This window comes from Pelophylax lessonae, assembly GCF_965119305.1.
Source record: "Pelophylax lessonae genome assembly, chromosome: 2".
Lineage (NCBI taxonomy): Eukaryota > Metazoa > Chordata > Amphibia > Anura > Ranidae > Pelophylax > Pelophylax lessonae.
In genome coordinates this window covers 559,785,812-559,810,833 of record NC_138769.1, presented here as the reverse complement: position 1 = coordinate 559,810,833, position 25,022 = coordinate 559,785,812, and the positions used below count along the sequence as shown (strand labels likewise).

The 25,022-nt window shown below is 46.0% G+C and overlaps 1 protein-coding gene across 2 annotated transcripts in view; it reads right to left on the bottom strand.

Moving 5' to 3' along the window:
- Positions 1-23,476, bottom strand: part of LOC309546288 (inactive dipeptidyl peptidase 10-like) — a 334,481-nt gene extending 311,005 nt beyond the window's left edge. For both annotated transcript variants that reach the window (XM_082245881.1, XM_082245882.1), the window contains exon 1: positions 23,218-23,476. In XM_082245881.1, the coding sequence (XP_082102007.1) occupies positions 23,218-23,256 (39 nt within the window). In that variant the 5' untranslated portion in view covers positions 23,257-23,476. The remainder of the gene's footprint in view (positions 1-23,217) is intronic.
- Between the last annotated feature and the right edge of the window lie 1,546 nt (positions 23,477-25,022).

Here is a 25,022-nt window from a genome sequence, read left to right as displayed (position 1 = left end):
TGCCCAAAACAAAGTGGAGACGGAAGCCGAAACTACATGCAAGGAAGCACAGATGAAAGCAGAGATGGAAGCAAAAACTGCACAGGAAAGCACAGATGGAAGCCCAAACTGCATGCAAAAAAGCAGAGATAGAGGCAGAAATTTCACACAAGAAAGCACAGATGAAAGCAGAGGTGAAAGCAGAAGCAGCATGCAAGAGAGCAGGGATAGAAGCAATGTGAGCATGCTACAGCCATGGCATGGTTAAAGGTTTCAGTGCAAGCAGCTATCAAAAGTGAAGGACGTACCAGCTGCAGGCACTCAGTTGCATCGTATGTATCGTATCCCTCACATTCTCTCCCAAAACTTCAGTTCCCAGCCACAACCGCTGTATCCCTCATCCAAGGGCAGTTCACCTCACCTACCACTCTCACGACAATCTGCCTACTTATCCCTCAGTACACCCACCTTTTGTACTGCAGCAAACTGTAGACACTGGTATGCAGATAATGAACATCTTACACATACACACATATAGGTGTGATAGGAGCGGAGCCCTATGCCTGCAAATAATTTGATTAGCGCAGGCATAGGGTTCTGCTACTTTCACACCTATATGTGTGTATGTGTATATATACTGTGACAGGAAGTCAGGTAAATCTGTGAGTGTTGTCACAGATGGGAGATACACTTCTACTTGGTTTAGACAATTCACCAATTACTATAGGGTGTCGGCTGCAGAGGTAGCCAGAAAGGTGTAAGGTCGTTGAAAAATCGTCAGCTATTCAGAATGAGGCAATTAAGGCCTCTATAAGTTATCCAGGGGATGACTACAAATTGCTGCCTCCTGAAGCTGTGTGAGTATAGGAGAGCAGTGAGCTGGCTCCTGAAGCGATGTGCGCTGAGGAGAGCAGTCAGCTGAAGACTTCTCAAGGTGAGGTCATGGACTTTTTCTGTGTGAAGAAAAACAAATGGACATTTTCTGTGTGAAGAGAAATTAAATGGACTATTGATCGTCTGCTGTATGATCAGCAGTGTCTGCCCAGCAGTAGGTTGGGACAGACTCCCTAGGTAGGTTCCTGTGTGTGAAGGTAGACGCCCACAGTGGCCAGGATTTAATTTGTTTATTTTTATTTATGCTGTTTTTGATGCATGCACGTGTTTGAAGAAAATTGGAAGAATAAACCATAGATTGTTGTTTTCAACCAATCCTCGGCTATCTCCCTGTGTAACGAACCCCCCCAAGGGGTCATCCACACCCGCCACCAAGCTAATCCCTCACAATACATATATATGTGTGTGTGTGTGTGTGTGTATATATACCCCTATGCAGAAGTTCAGATGTTATGCCTGCCTCCAAAGACGCCCAAAAAATGCCCAAAAAAACGCCTGCAACAAAAACGCCCAAGTGTGTTGTTGCAGGCGTTTTTTTGGGGAATTTTTTGGGCGTCTTTGGAGGTAGATGTGTGTATGTGTATATATACATATATGTGTGTGTGTGTGTATATATATACCCCTATACAGAAGTTCAGATGTTATGCCTGCCTCCAAAGACGCCCAAAAATGCCCAAAAAAACGCCCAGGTGTGTTGTTGCAAGCATTTTTTTGGGCACTTTTTGGGCGTCTTTGGAGGCAGGTATAACATCTGAACTTCTGTATAGGGGTATATATACACACACACTTATATGTATATATACACATACACACATATAGGTGTGATAGAAGCGGAGCCCTATGCTTGCAAATAATTTCATTAGCGCAGGCATAGGGTTCTGCTACTTTCACACCTATATATGTGTATGTGTATATAAACATATATGTGTGCGTGTGTGTATATATACCCCTACACAGAAGTTCAGATGTCATGCCTGCCTCCAAAGACGTCCACAAAAAGCCCAATAAACGCCTGCAACGAAAAAGGCCAGGTATAAAAGTAGCGGAGCCACTACCCTGCTCTACTGCAATTCTAATACAAACGTTCTTTTTTCTATGGCGGTCACCCTGACATGGAAGAGTTTGGTCACCCTGGCATAGCAGTCAGAGTCAGTTAACCCTACACTACACTACGGTCCCATGACACTTAACACTTTCCCTACAGAAACTAGATTATTGAATCTAACTATAGTGGAAAATAGTACCCTAACTACACTAGATATCCCTTTCCTCACACTAATAATTGCTAAATGACACTTTTGAAGCAGGAGTAACAGAACTGCTTCCGCTCTCTTCCACAGCCCCTGTATTACAGTGCTAGCGATTTGGCGGGGCTATCTTATATACTGGGGGGCGTATTCACTACTGATTGGCCTCTGGACCCCCTAGTCACTCCAATCACATTCCTAGCATCCTCCTGCCCCCTCAATTGGCTTTTACTGATGGTTCTGGTCCAATCACGGGCTTTTAAAGCCCAGTTCCTGTCCCATTGCATTTTGGTCGGTTCTGGTTGCCGAATTCCAAACTTTTTCAGCAAAAAGTTCGGAATTCAGCCGAATTTCGAACAGTCAATGTTCGGGTCGAACCGATGGTCGACCCGAACCGTTCGATCATCCCTATTCAGCAGCCGCAGTCCCTGATAGGAAATGGTCACTGTTTGGCTGATATTTTTCTACCCAACTCAGTTTTTTTTTTAACTGACTTATGTCGAGCTGGGTGGTGCTTGCAGGGCTACCAACAGCTAAAATTTCAGCAGTTTAGGAGAGGAAATGCCTAAAATTTAAGCCATTTGTGGCAAACCTTATTGCATGTCTCGAGGAATCAGCATGTTTTTTTGCACTTATTAACCACTTCAGTACCGTGCTATAGCCAAAAGATGGCTACAGCACATTACTATAGTTCTGGGAGGGTGTCCATGGATGGTCTCCCAGAACCCCAAGCCCTTTGCACCCCTGCGGCACGCAGTGGGCGCTTTGGGACCGCTGTTTCCATGGGACACTGCTGGTCATTGATTGGGGTAAAGGGCCAATCACATGGCCCTTTAACATGTGATCAGCTGTGTCCAGTCACAGCTAATCACATGTAAACAGACTTGCCAATTATCGGCAGACCTTTCCTCACACGCTTTCACAGTGGTAACTGGCAAGTCTGACAGGGCATATTTACACTGATAATCAGGGCACTGATCCCCCTGATGAGGACACGCAAGAGCCCTGTGTCGATACGCGTGGGGGAGGGGCCATACGTCGGAGTGTGAGTACGGCTGAGAGCATTTTCACAGCTCACTGAGTGGATAAACTTGAGAAGTTGGAGACCCCCGCCTGAGCTTCTGGGCCACTATTTGCAAAATAGCCATTATAGTGTGGTGTGCTGCAAGCACCAATTAAATGTAAGTGCAATACGTTTATTTTTAATAAAGTCTGTTTACAAGACATTATTTGCACCATGTATATCTTTCTTCCTATCCATGTGAGCCATCCCTGAGGGATAGGAGCACCCTGACCGCATTTAAGAAAAAGCAACCCCACATCCATATCTATTGGATTGAGCACAAGGCCATTACTGACCAAGCTTAAGTGCGAGGTCACGGGCATAAAGGTGAGGCACCCACCTGAAGGGGGGGGGGGGGGTAGCACAGAGATTGGAGGTGAAATTAAGTTTGCTCACGACTATATTTGAGCACTGGTGATTGGGATTTAACCACTTCAATACTGGGCACTTTCACCCCCTTCCTGCCCAGACCAATTTTCAGCTTTTAGCGCTGTTGCAATTTGAATGACAATTGCGCGGTCATGCAACACTGTGTGAAAAGTTTGAAAAAAAAAAAAGTTTTTTTGTTTATGTTATACAATTTTGTAAATAGATAAGTTTTTTCCTGCACTGATAAGCACTGACGAGGCTGCACTGACAGGCACTGATGAGGAGGCACTGATATGTGGCACTGATATGTGGCACTGATAGGCACTGATATGTGGCACTGATAGGTAGCACTGATAAGCAGCATTGGTGGGCACTGATAGGTGGCATTGATGGGCACTGATAGGCGGCACTGATGGGCACTGATAGGTGGCCCAGGGGCACGCAGAGCACATTATCCATATGACGTCCGGTCAGGATAATGCAACCTCTTTCCCGCCGTCAATCGCCTATAGGGCGGGCGGGGAGTGGTTAATCTCCATACAGAGGAGCATACTTTGTTTGGACATGGACACTTATAATTTGGATACCAGGCATAAGGAATTGGACACCAATTCACTAAATCACTTTGCATGATTTATACGTGTTTGAATATTCATTGTATGGTTATATTGCATATAGAGAATTATTAATTGTGTTTAAATTGGATTTAATCAGTGCACAACTGTTTCTATATACACATATATATATATTTCTACACAGTGATACAAATTTTTCACCACAAATTCATTATTTGTTTAAATTAATTTATTATTAATATAAGCTACACAGGTTTGCGCAGCACATATGTATATTATTTCATTCACAACACACTCACAACAAGGGAGTGATCAGTGCTAGCGGCATCCTAAAATTTACACCACCATAGAATGCTCGCAGTCCCATTTAAATTTAACTGATCATAAGTGTCCTGATTATCAGTGCAGCCCCATCAGTGCCAATCAATGGAGCTTATCAGTGCTACCTATCAGTGTCCAACAGTGCTGCCTATCAGTGCCACCTCATCAGTGCAGCCTCATCAGTGCCCATTAGTGAAGAAGAAAAATTAATTATTTGCAAAATTTTTATAACAGAAACAAAGAAAAAAAGTGTTTTTTTTCAAAATTGTCGGTCTTGTTTAGTTTAGCAAAAAATAAAAAACCCAGTGGTGAATAACTAACATAAAAAAAGCTATTTTTGTGTGAAAAAAATGATACAAAATTCATATGGGTACAGAGTTGCATGACCGCAATTGTCGTTTAAAATGTGAGAGTGATGAAAGCTGAAAATTGGCCTGGGCCAGAAGGGGGTTAAAGTGCCCGGTACTGAAGTGGTTAAAGAGATATACTAAAATTTTCTAATGGTATATTTACCACGCTGAAAAGGATTCATAGTTGGGGTTTACTTACAAATAAAGTGTATGTATAGCCAAAAACATTTTTTAGGTTTGAATAGAGTAGAGAAGAATTAGAACTGCTGTTGGGTTTTTACTAGGGTTGAGCGAACACCTAGATGTCCGTGTTCGACGGGTTCGGCCGAACTTTAAAAAAAAGTCCGGGTCCGTGTCCCGGACTTTTACCGAACTTTTCCCGGACACCGAACCCCATTGAAGTCAATGGGGACCCGAACTTTAAGGCACTAAAATGGCTCTAAAACACCAAAGGAAAGGGCTAGAGTGCTGCAAATGGCAGCAAAACGTAATTAAGAGCATGGCAAGTGCTCTGCAAACAAATGTGGATAGGGAAATAACTTAAAACAACAAAAAAAAAACAGAAAAATAAAACAATGTTCTTCTTCATCTCTGAAGGACGAGGCCCATATGGAGTAGGAGGGAGGTTGAGGTGGTGGTGGATGTGGCGGTGACATAGGCGTGCGCACAGGGTGTGCTGGGTGTGCCTGGGCACACCCTAATCACCTAGGGCACATAGCATTGCCAGTGAGGAGATGGGAAAGATCTCCCTGGGACCTGCTCTGCTCTATTTCTCCTTGCCTACAGGTACATGGCCCCGATACATTACTCTCCCTGCTGGCAAACACATGCATGTGTATTTCAACTTTGGGGTGCACACCTTAATGCAATAGGCTGCGCACACCTATGGGCGGTGTAGGTGGAAGCGGCGGTGGAGGAGGACCAGGGCCGGATTAACAGCATCATGGGCTTGGTGCTGAGGATTTTGAAGGGCCTTAAGGGCCGTGCCTTGCCATGCACCCAGAGGAGGAAGGGTGCAGCCATGCATGCCTAATTCAACATGGGATGCTGTCTCTGAAGCCCATAAACACATCCATGCATCGCCAACTGTCCCTCCTTGTCCGGCCTTCACGCTGTGTGGGGAGGTTCTGAGGGTGCTGCCTGGGGAAGCGAGCATAGAAGCCAGACTTCTGTGTTTACAAGTGACAGAAGAGCGGTAACAGTGAATATGGCCAACCCGGGGCCTATATAAAAGGTAGGGGCCTGGAGCTGCAGCTCCAATAGCCCCTACATTAATCTGGCCCTGAGGAGGAGGACGAGGTAGCCAACACTGCTTCTTTTCAAAAATTTTAAATGAGGGTACATCCCAAAAGAGTGAGAAAGAGCAAAAATGGAACAATGGGTGGGTAAGGTCGGTATCCATTGCTATTCTGCATAAGGTACGGAAAAGTCCCGTGGGATCCATGCCTGGTTCATTTTAATGAACGTGAGCTTGTCCACATTGTCTCTGGACAGGCGGCTGCGCTTGTCTGTTATAACGCCCCCAGCCGTGCTAAATACCCGTTCAGATAATACACTGGCTGCAGGGCACGCCAGCACCTCCAAGGCGTAAAGGGCAAGCTCAGGCCATGTGCCCAATTTGGAGACCCAGAAGTTGAAGGGGGCAGACCCGTCATTCACTACATGTAGGCGTGTGCACACATACTGCTCCACCATGTTGGTAAAATGCTGCCTCCTGCTAAGACGTTCCATCTGAGCTGCTGGTGCTGCTGTTTGTTGTGGCGTGCTGACAAAGCTTTTCCACATTTCGGCCATGCTAACCCTGCCTTCTGAGGTGCTGGCGGTGCCCTGGTTGCGTTGGCGACCTCCTCCTCCTCTGCCTTGTGCTTCCACTGTGGCCCCGCTGTCAGATGGGAATGCCAGCAGCATGGCGTCTACCAGCGTGCGCTTGTACTCGCGCATCTTGCGATCGCGCTCCAGTGAGTGAATTAAGGACGGTACGTTGTCCTTGTAACGGGGATCCAGCAGCGTGGCCACCCAGTAATCAGCACAAGTTAGAATGTGGGCAACTCGGCGGTCGTTGTGGAGACACTGCAGCATGTAATCGCTCATGTGTGCCAGGCTGCCCAGAGGCGACGAAAGGCTGTCCTCTGTGGGAGGTGTATCGTCCGTGTCCTCTGTATCCCCCCAGCCACGCACCAGTGATGGCCATGAGCTGGCCTGGGTGCCACCCTGCTGTGAACATGGTTCCATCTCCTCCTCCAGCTCCTCCTCCTCCTCATCCTCCTCATCCTCCAGAACTGTGCCCCTGCTGGACAATTGCGTCCCTGGCGTTTGCGTGTGCAGGAACCCACCCTCGGAGCCCCTTGCGAATGACTGCCCTGAAAGCCTTGGAAATGTTACCTCTTCATCCTCCTCCTCCTCCTCATCCTGTGCCACATCCTCTTCCATCATCGCCCGAATTGTTTTTTCAAGGAGGCATAGAAGTGGGATAGTTAAGCTGAGAACGGCGTCATTGCCACTGGCCATGTTGGTGGAGTACTCAAAACAGCGCAACAAGGCACACAGGTCTCGCATGGAGGCCCAGTTATTGGTGGTGAAGTGGTGCTGTTCCGCAGAGCGACTCACGCGTGCGTGCTGCAGCTGAAACTCCACTATGGCCTGCTGCTGCTCGCACAGTCTTTCCAGCATGTGCAAGGTGGAGTTCCACCTTGTGGGCACGTCACATATGAGGCGGTGAGCGGGAAGGCCGAAGTTACGCTGCAGCGCTGCCAGGCGAGCAGCAGCAGGGTGAGAACGCCGAAAGTGCGCACAAACGGCCCGCACTTTCTGCAGCAGCTCTGACATATCGGGGTAGTTTTTAAGGAACCTCTGCACCACCAAATTCAGCACATGCGCCAGGCAAGGGATGTGCGTCAAACCGGCTAGGCCCAGAGCTGCTATGAGATTTCGCCCGTTATCACACACCACCAGGCCGGGCTTGAGGCTCGCTGGCAGCAACCACTCATTTGTCTGCTGTTCCATGCTCCTCCACAACTCCTGCGCGGTGTGTGGTTTGTCCCCCAAACAGGCAAGTTGTAAAACTGCCTGCTGTCGTTTACCCCTGGCCGTGCTGAAGTTGGTGGTGAAGGTGTTACGCTGTCCGGATGAGGAGGCGGTAGAGGATGAGGAAGCGGAGTAGGAGGAGTTACGAACAGGAGGCAAACTGAAGCGCCCTGCAATCCTCGGTGGTGGAAGGACATGCGCCAAATTGCTATCCGCCTCAGGCCCATCCGCCACTGCATTTACCCAGTGTGCCGTTAGGGAGATATAACGCCCCTGACCGTGCTTACTGGTCCACGTATCCGTAGTTAGGTGGACCTTGGCACAGATGGCGTTGCGCAGTGCACACCTGATATTTTCCCCCACTTGGTTGTGCAGGGAAGGGATGGCTTGCCTGGAAAAGTAGTGGCGGCTGGGCACGACGTACTGTGGGACAGCCACCGACATAAGGTTTTTAAAACTGTGCGTCTCCACCAGACGGAATGACAGCATTTCAAAGGCCAATAATTTTGAAATGCTGGCATTCAGGGCCAGGGATCGCGGGTGGGTAGGGGGGTACTTCCTCTTCCTCTCAAGTGTTTGGGAGATGGAAAGCTGAACGCTTCCACGGGACATTGTGGAGATGGTTGTTGGTGACCCAGGTGGTGGTGTTGCTGACAGATCGTCTGTTTGCGGGGTGGCAGGTGCCGGTATCACTACAGATGTGGCTGGAGCGGCCGAGACTGCAGCAGAAGAGGAAGCAGGATGAGCCAGAGACGTTTCTTGGTTTTGAAGGTGTGTACTCCACTGCAGCTCGTGCTTTGCACTTAGATGCCTGATCATGCAGGTTGTGCTCAGGTTGAGAAGGTTCATGCCTCGCTTCAAGCTCTGATTGCACAGGGTGCAAACCACTCGTGTCCTGTCATCAGCACATTTTCTAAAGAACTTCCACGCTAGAGAACTCCTTTGAGCTGACTTTGGTGCGCTCGTTCCCTTGCTGCGTTGGGCAGTAGCGGGCGTAGTGTCTAGGGCACGGCCGCTCCGCTTCTGCACCCTGCTCCCTCTTCTGCTGTGCTGGTGGCTCTGTGCGACCACCGCCTCTTCCTCCAAACTACTCAGGTCACCTGCATGACGTTCATTCCATGTGGGGTCGAGGACCTCATCGTCCTCCACATCATCTTCCACCCAGTCTTCACCCCTGCCCTCCTTGTCGGTCTCCACAATGCTGAACGCCGCAGCAGTTGGCACCTGCGTTTCGTCATCATCGGAGACGTGCTGCGATGATCCTTGCATGTACTCATCTTGAGAAATAAGTGGTTGGGCATCGCTGCACTCAATCTCTTCCACTTCTGGGGCAGGGCTAGGTGGATGGCCCTGGGAAACCCTGCTGACAGAGTCCTCAAAAAGAATAAGAGACTGCTGTATGGCTTGGGGCTCAGACTGCTGGCCTGATTTGCAAGGGGGTGAGGTGAAAGACGGTTGGACATTGGCTGCAGGTGCCAACTCTGACCTTTCTGCAGTAGACTGGGTGGGAGACAATGTGAAGGAACTGGAGGCACTGTCAGCAGCAAACCAATCTACTATCGCCTCAACTTGTTCTGGCCTCATCACTTCTAGGGGCGTTTGATGCCCTACCAAATACTGATGCAGGTTCTGTCGCCTACTCACACTTGAGGAAGGTGTTTCACTTGTGCGTGTAGCTGGCACAGATCGACCATGTCCTCTCCTTGCAACAGGAGCTCTACCAGCAGCACCACGACCCAGGCCACGGCCCTTATTTGACGGTCTCCTCATATTTCTGTAATTTAAGATCTTGCCCTAGAAAGGTTTTTATTGAATAGCGGAATAGAAAATATGATCCAAAAAAAGTGTATGTATATCACACGTACACAACCACACTAGGCCCCAATTACTATTGTTTGTACCCCTAAAAGGCTAGATGAGGAGTAGGGGGAGTATGGAACAGGCAGCACCCTCAAACCTTCAGAAGTATGAGATGAACCCCAACAACTTGGAAAGGTGGATCTCTCTCACACGTACCGACACAGACTATCCCGCAATTCAATTGATCCTCAAAGGTTTTTATTGAATAGCGGAATAGGAAATATGATCAAAAAAAGTGTATGTATCTCGCACGTACACAACCACACTAGGCCCCAATTACTATTGTTTGTACCCCTAAAAGGCTAGATGAGGAGTAGGGGGGGTATGGAACAGGCAGCACCCTCAAACCTTCAGAAGTATGAGATGAACCCCAACAACTTGGAAAGGTGGATCTCTCTCACACGTACCGACACAGACTATCCCGCAATTCAATTGATCCTCAAAGGTTTTTATTGAATAGCGGAATAGGAAATATGATCAAAAAAAGTGTATGTATCTCGCACGTACACAACCACACTAGGCCCCAATTACTATTGTTTGTACCCCTAAAAGGCTAGATGAGGAGTAGGGGGGGTATGGAACAGGCAGCACCCTCAAACCTTCAGAAGTATGAGATGAACCCCAACAACTTGGAAAGGTGGATCTCTCTCACACGTACCGACACAGACTATCCCGCAATTCAATTGATCCTCAAAGGTTTTTATTGAATAGCGGAATAGGAAATATGATCAAAAAAAGTGTATGTATCTCGCACGTACACAACCACACTAGGCCCCAATTACTATTGTTTGTACCCCTAAAAGGCTAGATGAGGAGTAGGGGGGGTATGGAACAGGCAGCACCCTCAAACCTTCAGAAGTATGAGATGAACCCCAACAACTTGGAAAGGTGGATCTCTCTCACACGTACCGACACAGACTATCCCGCAATTCAATTGATCCTCAAAGGTTTTTATTGAATAGCGGAATAGGAAATATGATCAAAAAAAGTGTATGTATCTCGCACGTACACAACCACACTAGGCCCCAATTACTATTGTTTGTACCCCTAAAAGGCTAGATGAGGAGTAGGGGGGGTATGGAACAGGCAGCACCCTCAAACCTTCAGAAGTATGAGATGAACCCCAACAACTTGGAAAGGTGGATCTCTCTCACACGTACCAACACAGACTATCCCCCAATTTAACTGATCCCCAAAGGTTTTTGATTAAATAGCGGAATAGAAAATATGATCCCAAAAAAGTGTATGTATATCACACATACACAACCACACTAGGCCCCAATTACTATTGTTTGTACCCCTAAAAGGCTAGGAGTAGGGGGAGTATGGAACAGGCAGCACCCTCAAACCTTCAGAAGTATGAGATGAACCCCAACAACTTGGAAAGGTGGATCTCTCTCACACGTACCAACACAGACTATCCCCCAATTTAACTGATCCCCAAAGGTTTTTGATTAAATAGCGGAATAGAAAATATGATCCCAAAAAAGTGTATGTATATCACACGTACACAACCACACTAGGCCCCAATTACTATTGTTTGTACCCCTAAAAGGCTAGGAGTAGGGGGAGTATGGAACAGGCAGCACCCTCAAACCTTCAGAAGTATGAGATGAACCCCAACAACTTGGAAAGGTGGATCTCTCTCACACGTACCAACACAGACTATCCCCCAATTTAACTGATCCCCAAAGGTTTTTGATTAAATAGCGGAATAGAAAATATGATCCCAAAAAAGTGTATGTATATCACACGTACACAACCACACTAGGCCCCAATTACTATTGTTTGTACCCCTAAAAGGCTAGGAGTAGGGGGAGTATGGAACAGGCAGCACCCTCAAACCTTCAGAAGTATGAGATGAACCCCAACAACTTGGAAAGGTGGATCTCTCTCACACGTACCAACACAGACTATCCCCCAATTTAACTGATCCCCAGAGGTTTTTGATTAAATAGCGGAATAGAAAATATGATCCCAAAAAAGTGTATGTATATCACACGTACACAACCACACTAGGCCCCAATTACTATTGTTTGTACCCCTAAAAGGCTAGGAGTAGGGGGAGTATGGAACAGGCAGCACCCTCAAACCTTCAGAAGTATGAGATGAACCCCAACAAGTTGGAAAGGTGGATCTCTCTCACACGTACCAACACAGACTATCCCCCAATTTAACTGATCCCCAAAGGTTTTTGATTAAATAGCGGAATAGAAAATATGATCCCAAAAAAGTGTATGTATATCACACGTACACAACCACACTAGGCCCCAATTACTATTGTTTGTACCCCTAAAAGGCTAGGAGTAGGGGGAGTATGGAACAGGCAGCACCCTCAAACCTTCAGAAGTATGAGATGAACCCCAACAACTTGGAAAGGTGGATCTCTCTCACACGTACCAACACAGACTATCCCCCAATTTAACTGATCCCCAAAGGTTTTTGATTAAATAGCGGAATAGAAAATATGATCCCAAAAAAGTGTATGTATATCACACATACACAACCACACTAGGCCCCAATTACTATTGTTTGTACCCCTAAAAGGCTAGGAGTAGGGGGAGTATGGAACAGGCAGCACCCTCAAACCTTCAGAAGTATGAGATGAACCCCAACAACTTGGAAAGGTGGATCTCTCTCACACGTACCAACACAGACTATCCCCCAATTTAACTGATCCCCAAAGGTTTTTGATTAAATAGCGGAATAGAAAATATGATCCCAAAAAAGTGTATGTATATCACACGTACACAACCACACTAGGCCCCAATTACTATTGTTTGTACCCCTAAAAGGCTAGGAGTAGGGGGAGTATGGAACAGGCAGCACCCTCAAACCTTCAGAAGTATGAGATGAACCCCAACAACTTGGAAAGGTGGATCTCTCTCACACGTACCAACACAGACTATCCCCCAATTTAACTGATCCCCAAAGGTTTTTGATTAAATAGCGGAATAGAAAATATGATCCCAAAAAAGTGTATGTATATCACACGTACACAACCACACTAGGCCCCAATTACTATTGTTTGTACCCCTAAAAGGCTAGGAGTAGGGGGAGTATGGAACAGGCAGCACCCTCAAACCTTCAGAAGTATGAGATGAACCCCAACAACTTGGAAAGGTGGATCTCTCTCACACGTACCAACACAGACTATCCCCCAATTTAACTGATCCCCAAAGGTTTTTGATTAAATAGCGGAATAGAAAATATGATCCCAAAAAAGTGTATGTATATCACACGTACACAACCACACTAGGCCCCAATTACTATTGTTTGTACCCCTAAAAGGCTAGGAGTAGGGGGAGTATGGAACAGGCAGCACCCTCAAACCTTCAGAAGTATGAGATGAACCCCAACAACTTGGAAAGGTGGATCTCTCTCACACGTACCAACACAGACTATCCCCCAATTTAACTGATCCCCAAAGGTTTTTGATTAAATAGCGGAATAGAAAATATGATCCCAAAAAAGTGTATGTATATCACACGTACACAACCACACTAGGCCCCAATTACTATTGTTTGTACCCCTAAAAGGCTAGGAGTAGGGGGAGTATGGAACAGGCAGCACCCTCAAACCTTCAGAAGTATGAGATGAACCCCAACAACTTGGAAAGGTGGATCTCTCTCACATGTACCAACACAGACTATCCCCCAATTTAACTGATCCCCAAAGGTTTTTGATTAAATAGCGGAATAGAAAATATGATCCCAAAAAAGTGTATGTATATCACACGTACACAACCACACTAGGCCCCAATTACTATTGTTTGTACCCCTAAAAGGCTAGGAGTAGGGGGAGTATGGAACAGGCAGCACCCTCAAACCTTCAGAAGTATGAGATGAACCCCAACAACTTGGAAAGGTGGATCTCTCTCACACGTACCAACACAGACTATCCCCCAATTTAACTGATCCCCAAAGGTTTTTGATTAAATAGCGGAATAGAAAATATGATCCCAAAAAAGTGTATGTATATCACACGTACACAACCACACTAGGCCCCAATTACTATTGTTTGTACCCCTAAAAGGCTAGGAGTAGGGGGAGTATGGAACAGGCAGCACCCTCAAACCTTCAGAAGTATGAGATGAACCCCAACAACTTGGAAAGGTGGATCTCTCTCACACGTACCAACACAGACTATCCCCCAATTTAACTGATCCCCAAAGGTTTTTGATTAAATAGCGGAATAGAAAATATGATCCCAAAAAAGTGTATGTATATCACACGTACACAACCACACTAGGCCCCAATTACTATTGTTTGTACCCCTAAAAGGCTAGATGAGGAGTAGGGGGAGTATGGAACAGGCAGCACCCTCAAACCTTCAGAAGTATGAGATTGTGTTCACTGTACCCCACAAAGATTGAGTTCACTGCACCCCACAATGATTGTGTTCACTGCACCCCACAAAGATTGTGTTCACTGCACCTCACAAAGATTGTGTTCACTGTACCCCCCAAAGATTGTGTTCACTGCACCCCACAAAGATTCTGTTCACTGTACCCCACAAAGATTGTGTTCACTGCACCCCAAAAAGATTGTGTTCACTGCACCCCAAAAAGGATGTTGTTCACTGCACCCCAAAAAGGATGTTGTTCACTCCACCCCAAAAAGATTGTGTTCACTGCACCCCACAAAGATTGTGTTCACTGCACCCCAAAAAGATTGTGTTCACTGCACCCCAAAAATGATTTTGTTCACTGCACCCCAAAAAGGATTTTGTTCACTGCACCCCAAAAAGGATGTTGTTCACTCCACCCCAAAAAGATTGTGTTCACTGCACCCCAAAAAGATTGTGTTCACTGCACCCCACAAAGGATTTTGTTCACTGCACCCCAAAAAGATTGTGTTCACTGCACCCCAAAAAGGATGTTGTTCACTGCACCCCAAAAAGGATTTTGTTCACTGCACCCCAAAAAGATTGTGTTCACTGCACCCCACAAAGGATTTTGTTCACTGCACCCCACAAAGATTGTGTTCACTGCACACCAAAAAGGATTGTGTTCACTGCACCCCAAAAAGATTTTGTTCACTGCAGCCCAAAAAGATTGTGTTCACTGCAGCCCAAAAAGATTGTGTTCACTGCAGCCCAAAAAGATTGTGTTCACTGCAGCCCAAAAAGATTGTGTTCACTGCAGCTCACACACAGAAAAATGGATGTGGATCACTGACACCTGCCTATCTCCAATCCCACACCACACAGCAATATCGATTGTAGTTTGTAGAACACAGTTTCCCTAAAATTCAGCAGACTCTGTCCCTAACAGGATTGAGAAGAGATCGTAGATCAGGATTGAGTGCAGACCCCACCCCCCACACAGCAATATCGATTGTAGTTTGTAGAAGACACTGACCCTATAATTCAGCAGACTCTATCCCTAAAATGCCTACAACTCGCCCTGCCTAAACACTCCGACCTGTCCCTCAATTCTATCCGGACACAAATGGTTTTTTCCTGCCTATCTTTCCCTAATCAGCAGCCAGCACGTTGATGTGTGCTCTGTCCCTGAATCTAAGCAGCATAATGACGCCGCTGCGGCTGCCTCGAACTTATAAAGACTTGGTCACATGCTTCAGACGGCCAATCACAGCTACTGAGACATTTGCAGGCATGGCTGGGATGGCTTAAGGCACACCAGTTAAACGATTGTTGATTGGCTGTTGAAAGCCCGCCATGAAAAGAGCGCCAAAGCATGCAAAACCCGGAAATAAAACGACCGAACACGGATTTTTACCCGAACATACAGTAAAGTGTCCGTGTCCGTGTTCGGGTACCAAAAATCTAATTATTCGGTACGAACACGAATAATACAGTCCGTGTTCGCTCAACACTAGTTTTTACTGCTATATGAGCCTCTGTTAGAGAGATTTATCCTCACTTTCTGTCCTGCTCGAAATGTTCGCCAGACAAGAGGTGAAGTAAATCTACAACAGTCAGGGACACACTACTAAAACATTTTATTTCTGCCAGTGTTGCTGTTGGAAAGTTCCCCCAACTTCTTGTCTGATAAATCATTAAAACAGAAGTCTGATCTACTGCTATCTGGGTCTCTGAGACATTTCCCTTTGTTCCTGTCCTGCTTTTAAAGTAGAAGTATGGCCTAAACCTATCTAATCCTAAAGCTGTTCCCATGCCCCTTATCTAAATCCTATACTAATTACTCTGTAAACAAGAGATTTTATGTTTATTCCCTGGGTGCTCCAGTCCGATCACATGATCGCCTCTTCCAGGGAAGAAGGACAACCAACAACAGATGCCCCGTTGTAAGTCTATGGGTTCTGTCACTGCACAGGCATTGCTGCCTTGTTGTCGATACCTAGAATTCTGATCTATTGCTATCTGGGTCTCTGAGACATTTCCCTTATTGCTATCTGGGTCTCAGACATTTCCCTTAGTTCCTCTCCTGCTTTTAAAGTAGTAGTCTGGCCTAAACCTAAACCTATCTAATCCTTAAGCTGTTCCCACGCCCCTTATCTAAATCCTATATTAATTACTCTGTAGAGAAGAGATTTTATGTTTACCTATTCCCTGGGTGCTCCAGTCCGATCACATGATCGGCTCTTCCAGGGAAGAAGGACAGCCAACAACAGATGCCCCATTGTAACTCTATGGATGCTTTCACTGCACAGGCATTGCTGCCTTGTTGTCGATTCCTAGAATTCTGAACTATTGCTATCTGGGGCTCTGAGATATTTTCCTTAGTTTCTGCCCTGCTTTTAAATTAGAAGTGCAGTCTAAACCTAATTTTAAACCTGCTCCCATCCCCATTCTAAGTCATATACTAACTATTCTGTGTAGGGGAAACATGTGTATACTTACCCATACCCTGAAAACTCTGGTCCAGTCACGTGATCTCCCCAGCGGCCAGCTTCAGGGGAGAGGAGATATCGGCAACAATGCAGCAGTGCCTGTGCAGTGACAGCACTCATAAACTTACAATGAGGCATCTGTTGTTGGATGTCCCTCTTCTCCCCTGGGAGAGCCGATCATGTGATCGGACTGGAGCACCCAGGGAATAGGTAAATACCGTATATACTCAAGTATAAGCCAAGCCGAATATAAGCCGAGGCCCCTAATTTTACCACAAAAAAGTGGGAAAAATGTATTAACTCGAGTATAAGCCTAGGACACAAAACAGGGGCTGCAGGCATGATACAGGAGATGCAGGGCTGTGGGCATGGTACAGGAGATGGTTCAGGCATGGTACAGGAGATGGTACAAGAGATGGCACAGGAGATGGCACAGGCATGGCACAGGAGATGGCACAGGAGATGGCTCAGGCATGGCACAGGCATGACACAGGTGATGGTACAGGCATGACACAGGTGATGGTACAGGCATGGCACAGGTGATGGTACAGGAATTGCACAGGAGATGGTACAGGCATGGCACAGGTGATGGTACAGGCATGGCACAGGAGATGGTACAGGCATGGCACAAGAGATGGTACAGGCGATGGCACAGATGGTACAGGCATGGCACAGGAGATGGTATAGGCATGGCACAGGTGATGGTACAGGCATGGAAAAGATGGTACAGGAGATGCAGTGCTGCGGGCATGGTACAGTAGAATGTCCTGTACCATGCCTGCAGCACTGCATGAGGAAATACAGGGGCTGTGGAGGAGTCTCACTTACCTGTCGGTGAGGCGCCTTACATTTAAAAATGGCGCTGCCTGGCACCAGCACGTCACCTCGCATGCGCCGCTGATGCTCGGGAAAGCCCATACACGTTCGGCTATTCCCGTGAGACCGTGACTCGAGTATAAGCCGAGGGGGGCTTTTTCAGCATAAAAAAACATGCTGAAAAAGTCGGCTTATACTCGAGTATATACGGTATACACATCTCTCCTTAAAGAGTAATTAGTAAAGGATTTAGAATGGGGGGTAGGAACAGCTTTGAGATTAAATTTAGACGCCATCTTTACACGCATATGAACTTTAATGGCATCCCAGTCTTAGTCCGTAAGTTTGAATATTGAGTCGGCTCACCCTTTGCAGCTATAACAGCTTCAACTCTTCTGGGAAGGCTGTCCACAAGGTTTAGGAGTGTGTCTATGGGAATGTTTGACCATTCTTCCAGAAGCGCATATGTGAAGTCAGGCACTGATGTGGATGAGAAGGCCTGGCTCGGGGTCTCCTCTCTAATTCATCCAAAAGGTGCTCTGTTGGGTTGAGGTCAGGACTCTATGCAGGCCAGTCAAGTTCCTCTAGCCCAAACTCGCTCATCCATGTCTTTATGGACCTTGCTTTGTGCACTGGTCCAAATCATTTGGTGAAGGGAGGATTATGATGTAGGGTTGTTTTTCAGGGGTTGGGCTTGGCCCTTAGTTCCAATAAAGGGAACTCTTAAGGCATCAGCATAGTAAGACATTTTGGACAATTTTATGCCCCCAACTTTGTGGGAACAGTTTGGGGATGGCCCCTTCCAGTTCCAACATGCACAAAGCAAGGACCATTAAGACATGGATAAGTGAATTTGGGATGTAGGAACTTGACTGGACTGCACCTCAACCCGATAGAGCACCTTTGGGATGAATTAGAGTGGAGTCTGCGAGCCAGGCCTTCTTGCCACATAAGTGCCTGACCTCACAAATGCGCTTCTGGAGAATGGTCAAACATTCCAATAGACACACTCCTAAACCTTGTGGACAGCCTTTCCAGAAGAGTTAAAGCTGTTATAGCTGCAAAGGGTGGGCCAACTCAATATTGAATCCTACAGACTAAGACTGGGATGCCATTAAAGTTCAGGTGCGTGTAAAGGTAGGCCCCACAATACTTTTGGTAAAATCGAATATGTTACTCTTCAGCTTTTAGACATCGATCAGAGCTGTCATATGGCCAACCGGCTGGCCTGCCTCTTTACTTCCTCCTGTCCGAGCTGGGGAGTGCTGGATGGCTGAGCCGCCTGCCGTGTGTCTCCTCCCTCTTCCTGGCCAATGGCCAGTAAGATCACTTCTCCTTTTGGCCAATCAGGAAAGGGGTCTCACAACCCTCTTCCTGATTGGCTGGGAGGAGAATCAGTGTGACAATAGCAAATATTTATTCGCTATTGCCATACAACTGGCTGGGCTCAGGGCGCAGTGCTCTGCGCCCAGAGCCCACCCTTTTTTGAAGCCTATTAGAGCCTCTGGCTCTAATCACGTGCTTGAAAAAAAAATCTCATATTGGAATCCATGCGTCCGGCGCCCTGCATGTAGATTAGGGATTAGGGGGCCAGAGGCATGGATAGGGAAGGCGGCGCCCATGCGCCCCTAATGGACGGGCCGCCACTGAGTCCTGCGACAACAAAGTCCAACAGATTCTTTCACTTTTGCATACTAAACTTTTTTTGCAGCTCTGAGATGCAAAAGAAGTTCATGTTGGAAGATGCCATGTAGACTTTTAGCCCATAAAAATCTTTCCCTACCATAAAGGACCTGTTGGTTATGTTTGCCCCCCAGTTCAGGGAAGGACCTGGCATGATGGCTGGTGTTTTTTTGCCCATATTTGCTGGGTATCAGATACACAGAATAATTAGGATTTTCAGCCTAAAATCCTCATTTGTATTTGCCCTGCTTCTGCCGCTGGGGACAGCAAATAAAGGAGAATCTAGGTATCCAAGTGTTTAAATGCATTCCCGTGGCAAGGAGGCAAGGAAATACTCCAGCAGGTTGGTATCAAAGTGTGTGAATTACAGACAAATCCCCACTATCTCAGCAACTATCACCAAATAAATAAATACAAGCATGAAGCAGATTAGCATTTGAAATATTTGGCTGAATCTCAGATGTACAAAAAGAATTTAGCATCCTTTACAGAAAACCTTAATTATTCTGCATTTTATAGACTGTCATAAATGTCTGGATAGTTGGCAGTCCTGCTATTTAGCTAACTAAATAAAAGTGATTCCATGAACCCAATCGGACGCAAGTGACGGATAGTTATGTGCCGCGTCAACAGCCATTCACATAGGCTATGATGAAGTAATATGGGGTACCGCTGCCAAAGAAGGGGACTCAGTGATCTGTAGCAACACATTGCATCTCAGACAGATGTAAATCATCACAGTCTGTAGAGAACATTGAAACAGAGCTGCTTCTAGTGATTCATTCTTCTTCAGCTCAGCACTTTTCTGGCTAGTATTGCAGACACTAAAATAGAGGATGAATTCACTTTCCTTCTGGTGCCATAAAATAAATATACAGTTTACCAGCCCTCTCCTTTCTGCATGCAGTCTGCATGTAAGCAGGCAGCAGTGATCGCCTGCCTCTAAAACACACATCCTATCTTATAACATTGGGCATTTATACAAAACTGACAGCGTTGTGTCCCAGAGCTGTGTACAGTGTGCTGCAACAGGGTAGTACTCACTGTGAATATTGAGACAAAGGAGCAAATATAGTTAGGCAGCCATGCCCTGCCTTGCAGCCCATGCAAAATTAAAAATTCTAAATGTATGCATATAAAAGTCCTCATGTGTGTATTCTACTGGGAGAGGCTGCAGTAAAAAAGGAGATGATTGTCCCAATGGGAAGAGAGGCGATTTCAAGTCAGTGTGACTTTAGATATTGTAATTTTTCTGATATTATTAGAAACAATGATGCAAAACGTTTTTAAAAAGCCATTAAGAGTCGGTTCACACCTATGGCGACACGACTTCGGGGGGGGGGGGGGCGACTAGTGAAGTCGCTGTGCACCGCGACTTCGGCGCGACTTGCACGGACTTCACATAATGGAAGTCAATGCAAGTCGCTCCGACTTCGGTCAAAAGTAGTGCAGGAACTATTTTCTAAGTCGGAGCGACTTGAGTCACTCCTATTAGAACGGTTCCCATAGCACAGAATGGAGCACGACTTGTCAGGCGACCAAGTCGCCTGACAAGTCGCGGTAGTGTGAACCGGGACTAAGAAAAGCATTTGGTTGTTGTCAAAGTGCAGTCATGCATTGAGTTTGTAAGGAAATGGAAAATGTTAAGAGTAGTAGATACTTGGAGCCAGGGCTTTTTTTCTCAGACAATAGGTGCAGGAACTCCCCCTTTCTGAGTCACCCCTTGTCCCCCCCCCCCTACCCACCCCCTGCACGATTCATTGGTTCCACCTCCTACCCTCCTCCCAATACTGGCCCTTTTAGAGAATACAGAACCAACTTGTGATACTAAGTAATTTGTATGGAATTTGTTGAAAACAAGAAAAACAGTAAAATAGATCCTCTGCATCCAGCAACAATAGATCCCCCCCAAGAAACCCCCAACAAAATACCCCTCCCTGCCAGCAAAAATAGACCCCCAGCAGCAACAGATTTCCCTGCAGCCAGCATCACTAGATCCTTCCCAGCAACAACTAACCCCCAGCAACATAAGCACCAACCCCAACAACAGTAGATCCCCCACCAGCAACAATAGACCTCCTTAGCAACAATAAACCCCACCCACCCCGTAGAAATACATCCCCTCGAGCAACAATAGATCCCCCAGCATCCAGCATCAATAGACCCTGAACCCCTTCCCATTACATACATTCAATGCTGGAGGTGCCGGAACTGTGTTCCCCCGCGTTCCCGCTGAAAAAAAGCCCTGCTTGGAGCCATCAACCAGTGGATGTAGTGATAACATCAACAGAAACTGAATTTAAACAGGTCAGGGAGAGCCACAGGTCTGGCTATAAAAAGAAAAGAAAAAACACTCAAATAGGCAGACTAGACCAGCCTTTTTCAACCAGGGTGCCTTGAGGTTTCTTCGGGGGTGTCTTGGAAAAATACCTTAAAATTACCCCAAAATGACATACAAGCTGGCATGTGGATAAAGCCTGCCTTTAAGTTACACAAAGCCACAGGTTTTCATTATGCACCATTACACACTTCCAGCTCGTAATGACTAATGGCATCACCAGTTGGTATAGAGCAGTGGTTCTCAACTCCAGTCCTTGGGACCCACCAACAGGCCAGATTTAAGTATTACCTTGGGGAGAAGCAGACTAGAATACTGCAATGAAAATACAAAGCAAAAGAAGGGCGCACCAGCCTAGCGCATTATCCTCAGCAAGTTTATTTGGATAAAATTGTTTAAAATCAAATACTCACAAACAAACAAGAAGTTCAGGCACATCAATTCCATACACCTGCCTCCTACCAGAGGATCAACGTCTTTACTGGAAGCAGAGGGCTGACGCGTTTCGAGGCCGTGCCTCTTCCTCAGAGGCTCTGAGGAAGAGGCACGGCCTCGAAACGCGTCAGCCCTCTGCTTCCAGTAAAGACGTTGATCCTCTGGTAGGAGGCAGGTGTATGGAATTGATGTGCCTGAACTTCTTGTTTGTTTGTGAGTATTTGATTTTAAACAATTTTATCCAAATAAACTTGCTGAGGATAATGCGCTAGGCTGGTGCGCCCTTCTTTTGCTTTGTATTTTCAGTGTCTGGTCGACCACCCTGGTCGTAAGGGGCAGCAAAGCCTAGCCATCATGGATGCCTAATACCAGTACGAGTTCCAGGATTGAAACAGCCTGAGGACCAGGTTCCGAGCGCAGGAAAGGGGGTGCTGTCCAGCACTTATCTTTTTTAGAATACTGCAATCACTGAGCAGCAAATGATATCACCTGTGATATATTTCAGTTATCTTGCAAATCTGTCCTGTTAGTGGGTCCTGAGGACCAGAGTTGAGAACCACTGGTATAGAGGATGTCAGTCGCCTGCGTAGCATCCTTGTTTGACCCTCCCCTACCCCTCTCTATCAGCATTGAGGGCACCTTAGCTGAGTGATGGAGAAAAACTAAGGGAGAAGAGAAACATTGGAATACTGGTCAGTACTAGTTTGCAAAAGTGTATTTGCTTTGGAACATTGGGTGTCCTACTTGTGTGGATGTTTCTGCATTATACAAAACCATTAGAATATTTTTTTACGTTTTAGAATGGGGTGTCTCGTGACTCAAGACTGTCCATAACTTTCAAAGGGAGCCTTAAAAGGTTAAGAAAAACTGGACTAGACAGTCCACTTGGTCTTAGCTGCCAGTATTCTAAATCTTTAATAAATGATGGTTACTAGACAATTGAAACCATAACTCATAAATCCAAGGTTACAACCAGTAACTCTACGTGTTAAGCTATCTACCCCCATTTTTTATTTTTTTTAACACTGTAAACAGTGGTCTGAAGCTTTCTAGATGTTCCAAAATTCCTATCATGATCTGCATTCAGCACTCCCCGAATAGAGCCAAAGGATGCATGGGGTGCTTCAAAAAAGCTGCTTGATGTTTTGTTTTGCAGTGAAAGCTTTTAGGACATGTTGCTCTTCAGACAAGCATGCACAATCTAAGATTTAAAAAAAAAAAAAAAATGCCTGTGTGCACTTTATATATAGGAAACCCCAGCTCTGCCAGCTCATGCAGTAGTAAAAACACCTGACACACATTTAGATGGGGGAATACCAGTCACAATCTACTGCTTTGTTCCAGTTATTGCAGCTTGAGCCTCCAGTATCTGTGATTGGTATTCCACAGGAGATCCAATGCTCTTTTATTACCCCAAAATGCAATGAATTGTTAAAGATACTGACCAGTTCTGTCCCCAGGTTCTGCTGTGTGCTGACAATCATTGTGGCAGGGAAGAGGTGGCTTGTTCTGTTGTAGAGTTAAAGTAGAGTATGTCTCCTTTCCCTCAGCAGCGCAGGGAATGGGGATGTCTCAGCACAACTCACTGTGTGTCTCACGCAGCCAGAGAAAGCCAATCTTGTATTGACCAGGGGAATTAATCAGAAAGACAGCATTAAAAAAAAAAAAAATCTTGACTCTCTCAGCGAAATTATCCACTGTGAGCAGGAGGAGGTGGGGAGTTGGACTGTCGTTTAGAAGCAGCAAAGGAGAGGAGTGACTTCATGCAACAAATAGCACGCTAGTACAGTAGAAGATGAAAAGGATATCTGCTGGATACCCAGTATGTAAATATCATTAACAAATAATTTGTAGACTTTTAATCTAAGAATTTATTTGATTTTGGCAAATACATGTTGTTTTTATTTAAAGAGTAAATACGTATTAAATAGTCCCAAATATGTCTTAGTGCCGGTTCACATTTCTGCGATGCGGGAACGCTGCGAAAATACAGCGTGTTCCCGCATCGCATCCGCACCCCTGGCAGTTCGCACTGCCATATGCAATATGCTGGGGGTGTCAATTAAAAGTTAACGACACCCCCAGATCAGATCGCATATCGCAGTGCGATCTGAAAGTTCGCGCAGAATCGGATCGCACTAGTGTGAACTACTATGCGATCCGATTCTGCTGCGGACCAAAAAAAGGGTCCTGTGCGAGTTAGGTGCGATTGCGGTGAAAATTCAGCCATACAAACTGTATGGCTGAATTTGCAAGGCATAGAGATCGCATGTAATTTTAGGAGCAGTGTGCTCCGAATTAAATGCGATCTCTGTGATCGCAGAAATGTGAACCGGCACTTATAGCATATGCATACCCAAGAACTGAATCTCCTTTAAACTTTATCGTGGTAATGTCATTTTCAATTAGTAAATTTCAATCAGATTCAATCTGCAGCTTTTTTTACAATAAGGGTCCGGGGGATCCCGGCTGAGCAGGCGCATGGATTACAGGTCTATCTCCGCTTACTTTGCAGTGACAGACCTGTCAGATCCCCGCTCTCCTCTATGGGAGATCGGATGATAACGGACCGCCTGTCCGATTTCATCCGATCCGATCCGATCCTCCAGGTGGATGGAAAATATTGCTTCCATCCGTCTGGATTTCACAGACAGGATCGGATCGGATAGCAGCGGTTGTCAGCGGAAATGTCACTGCTGACATCCACTGTTCCATAGGGGTGAATGGAGCACCTGATCAGGGCAGCCTGAAAAACTGACAGGCATACCTGATCGGAAAGCCCGTGTGATAGGGGCCTAATACTTGGTGATTTTACTATGAATGCCCTTGTTCAGGCACTTCCTGTTGTAAGGTTAAAACATTCTGTCCCTGTCTTCCAATTGTTCTCCTGTGATGTCATTGTGTCACACAGGCTTCCTATGGAGACTTTAATTGGTCGTTTCGACATTTATTATGCAGTTATGGTCTACGTACTTTTGTTACCATCAGGAAACCCTCCTGAGAAACTTCCAGAATGCAGCAGAGGGAAAAAAACAAGAAAAAAAATAAAAAAGACAGTAGTTTATTATACACGTTGCTTTAACATATTTAATGTCATTCAGTTCAGATGTAAAGTAAATCTACTTTAATAAGATCATTTCTATCATGAAAACGCTCTCACAAACTGCCAGTGTGGGGCTGATTTACAAAACTGGAGAGTGCAAAGTCTGGTGCAGCTGTGCATGGTAGCCAATCAACTTCTAACTTCAGC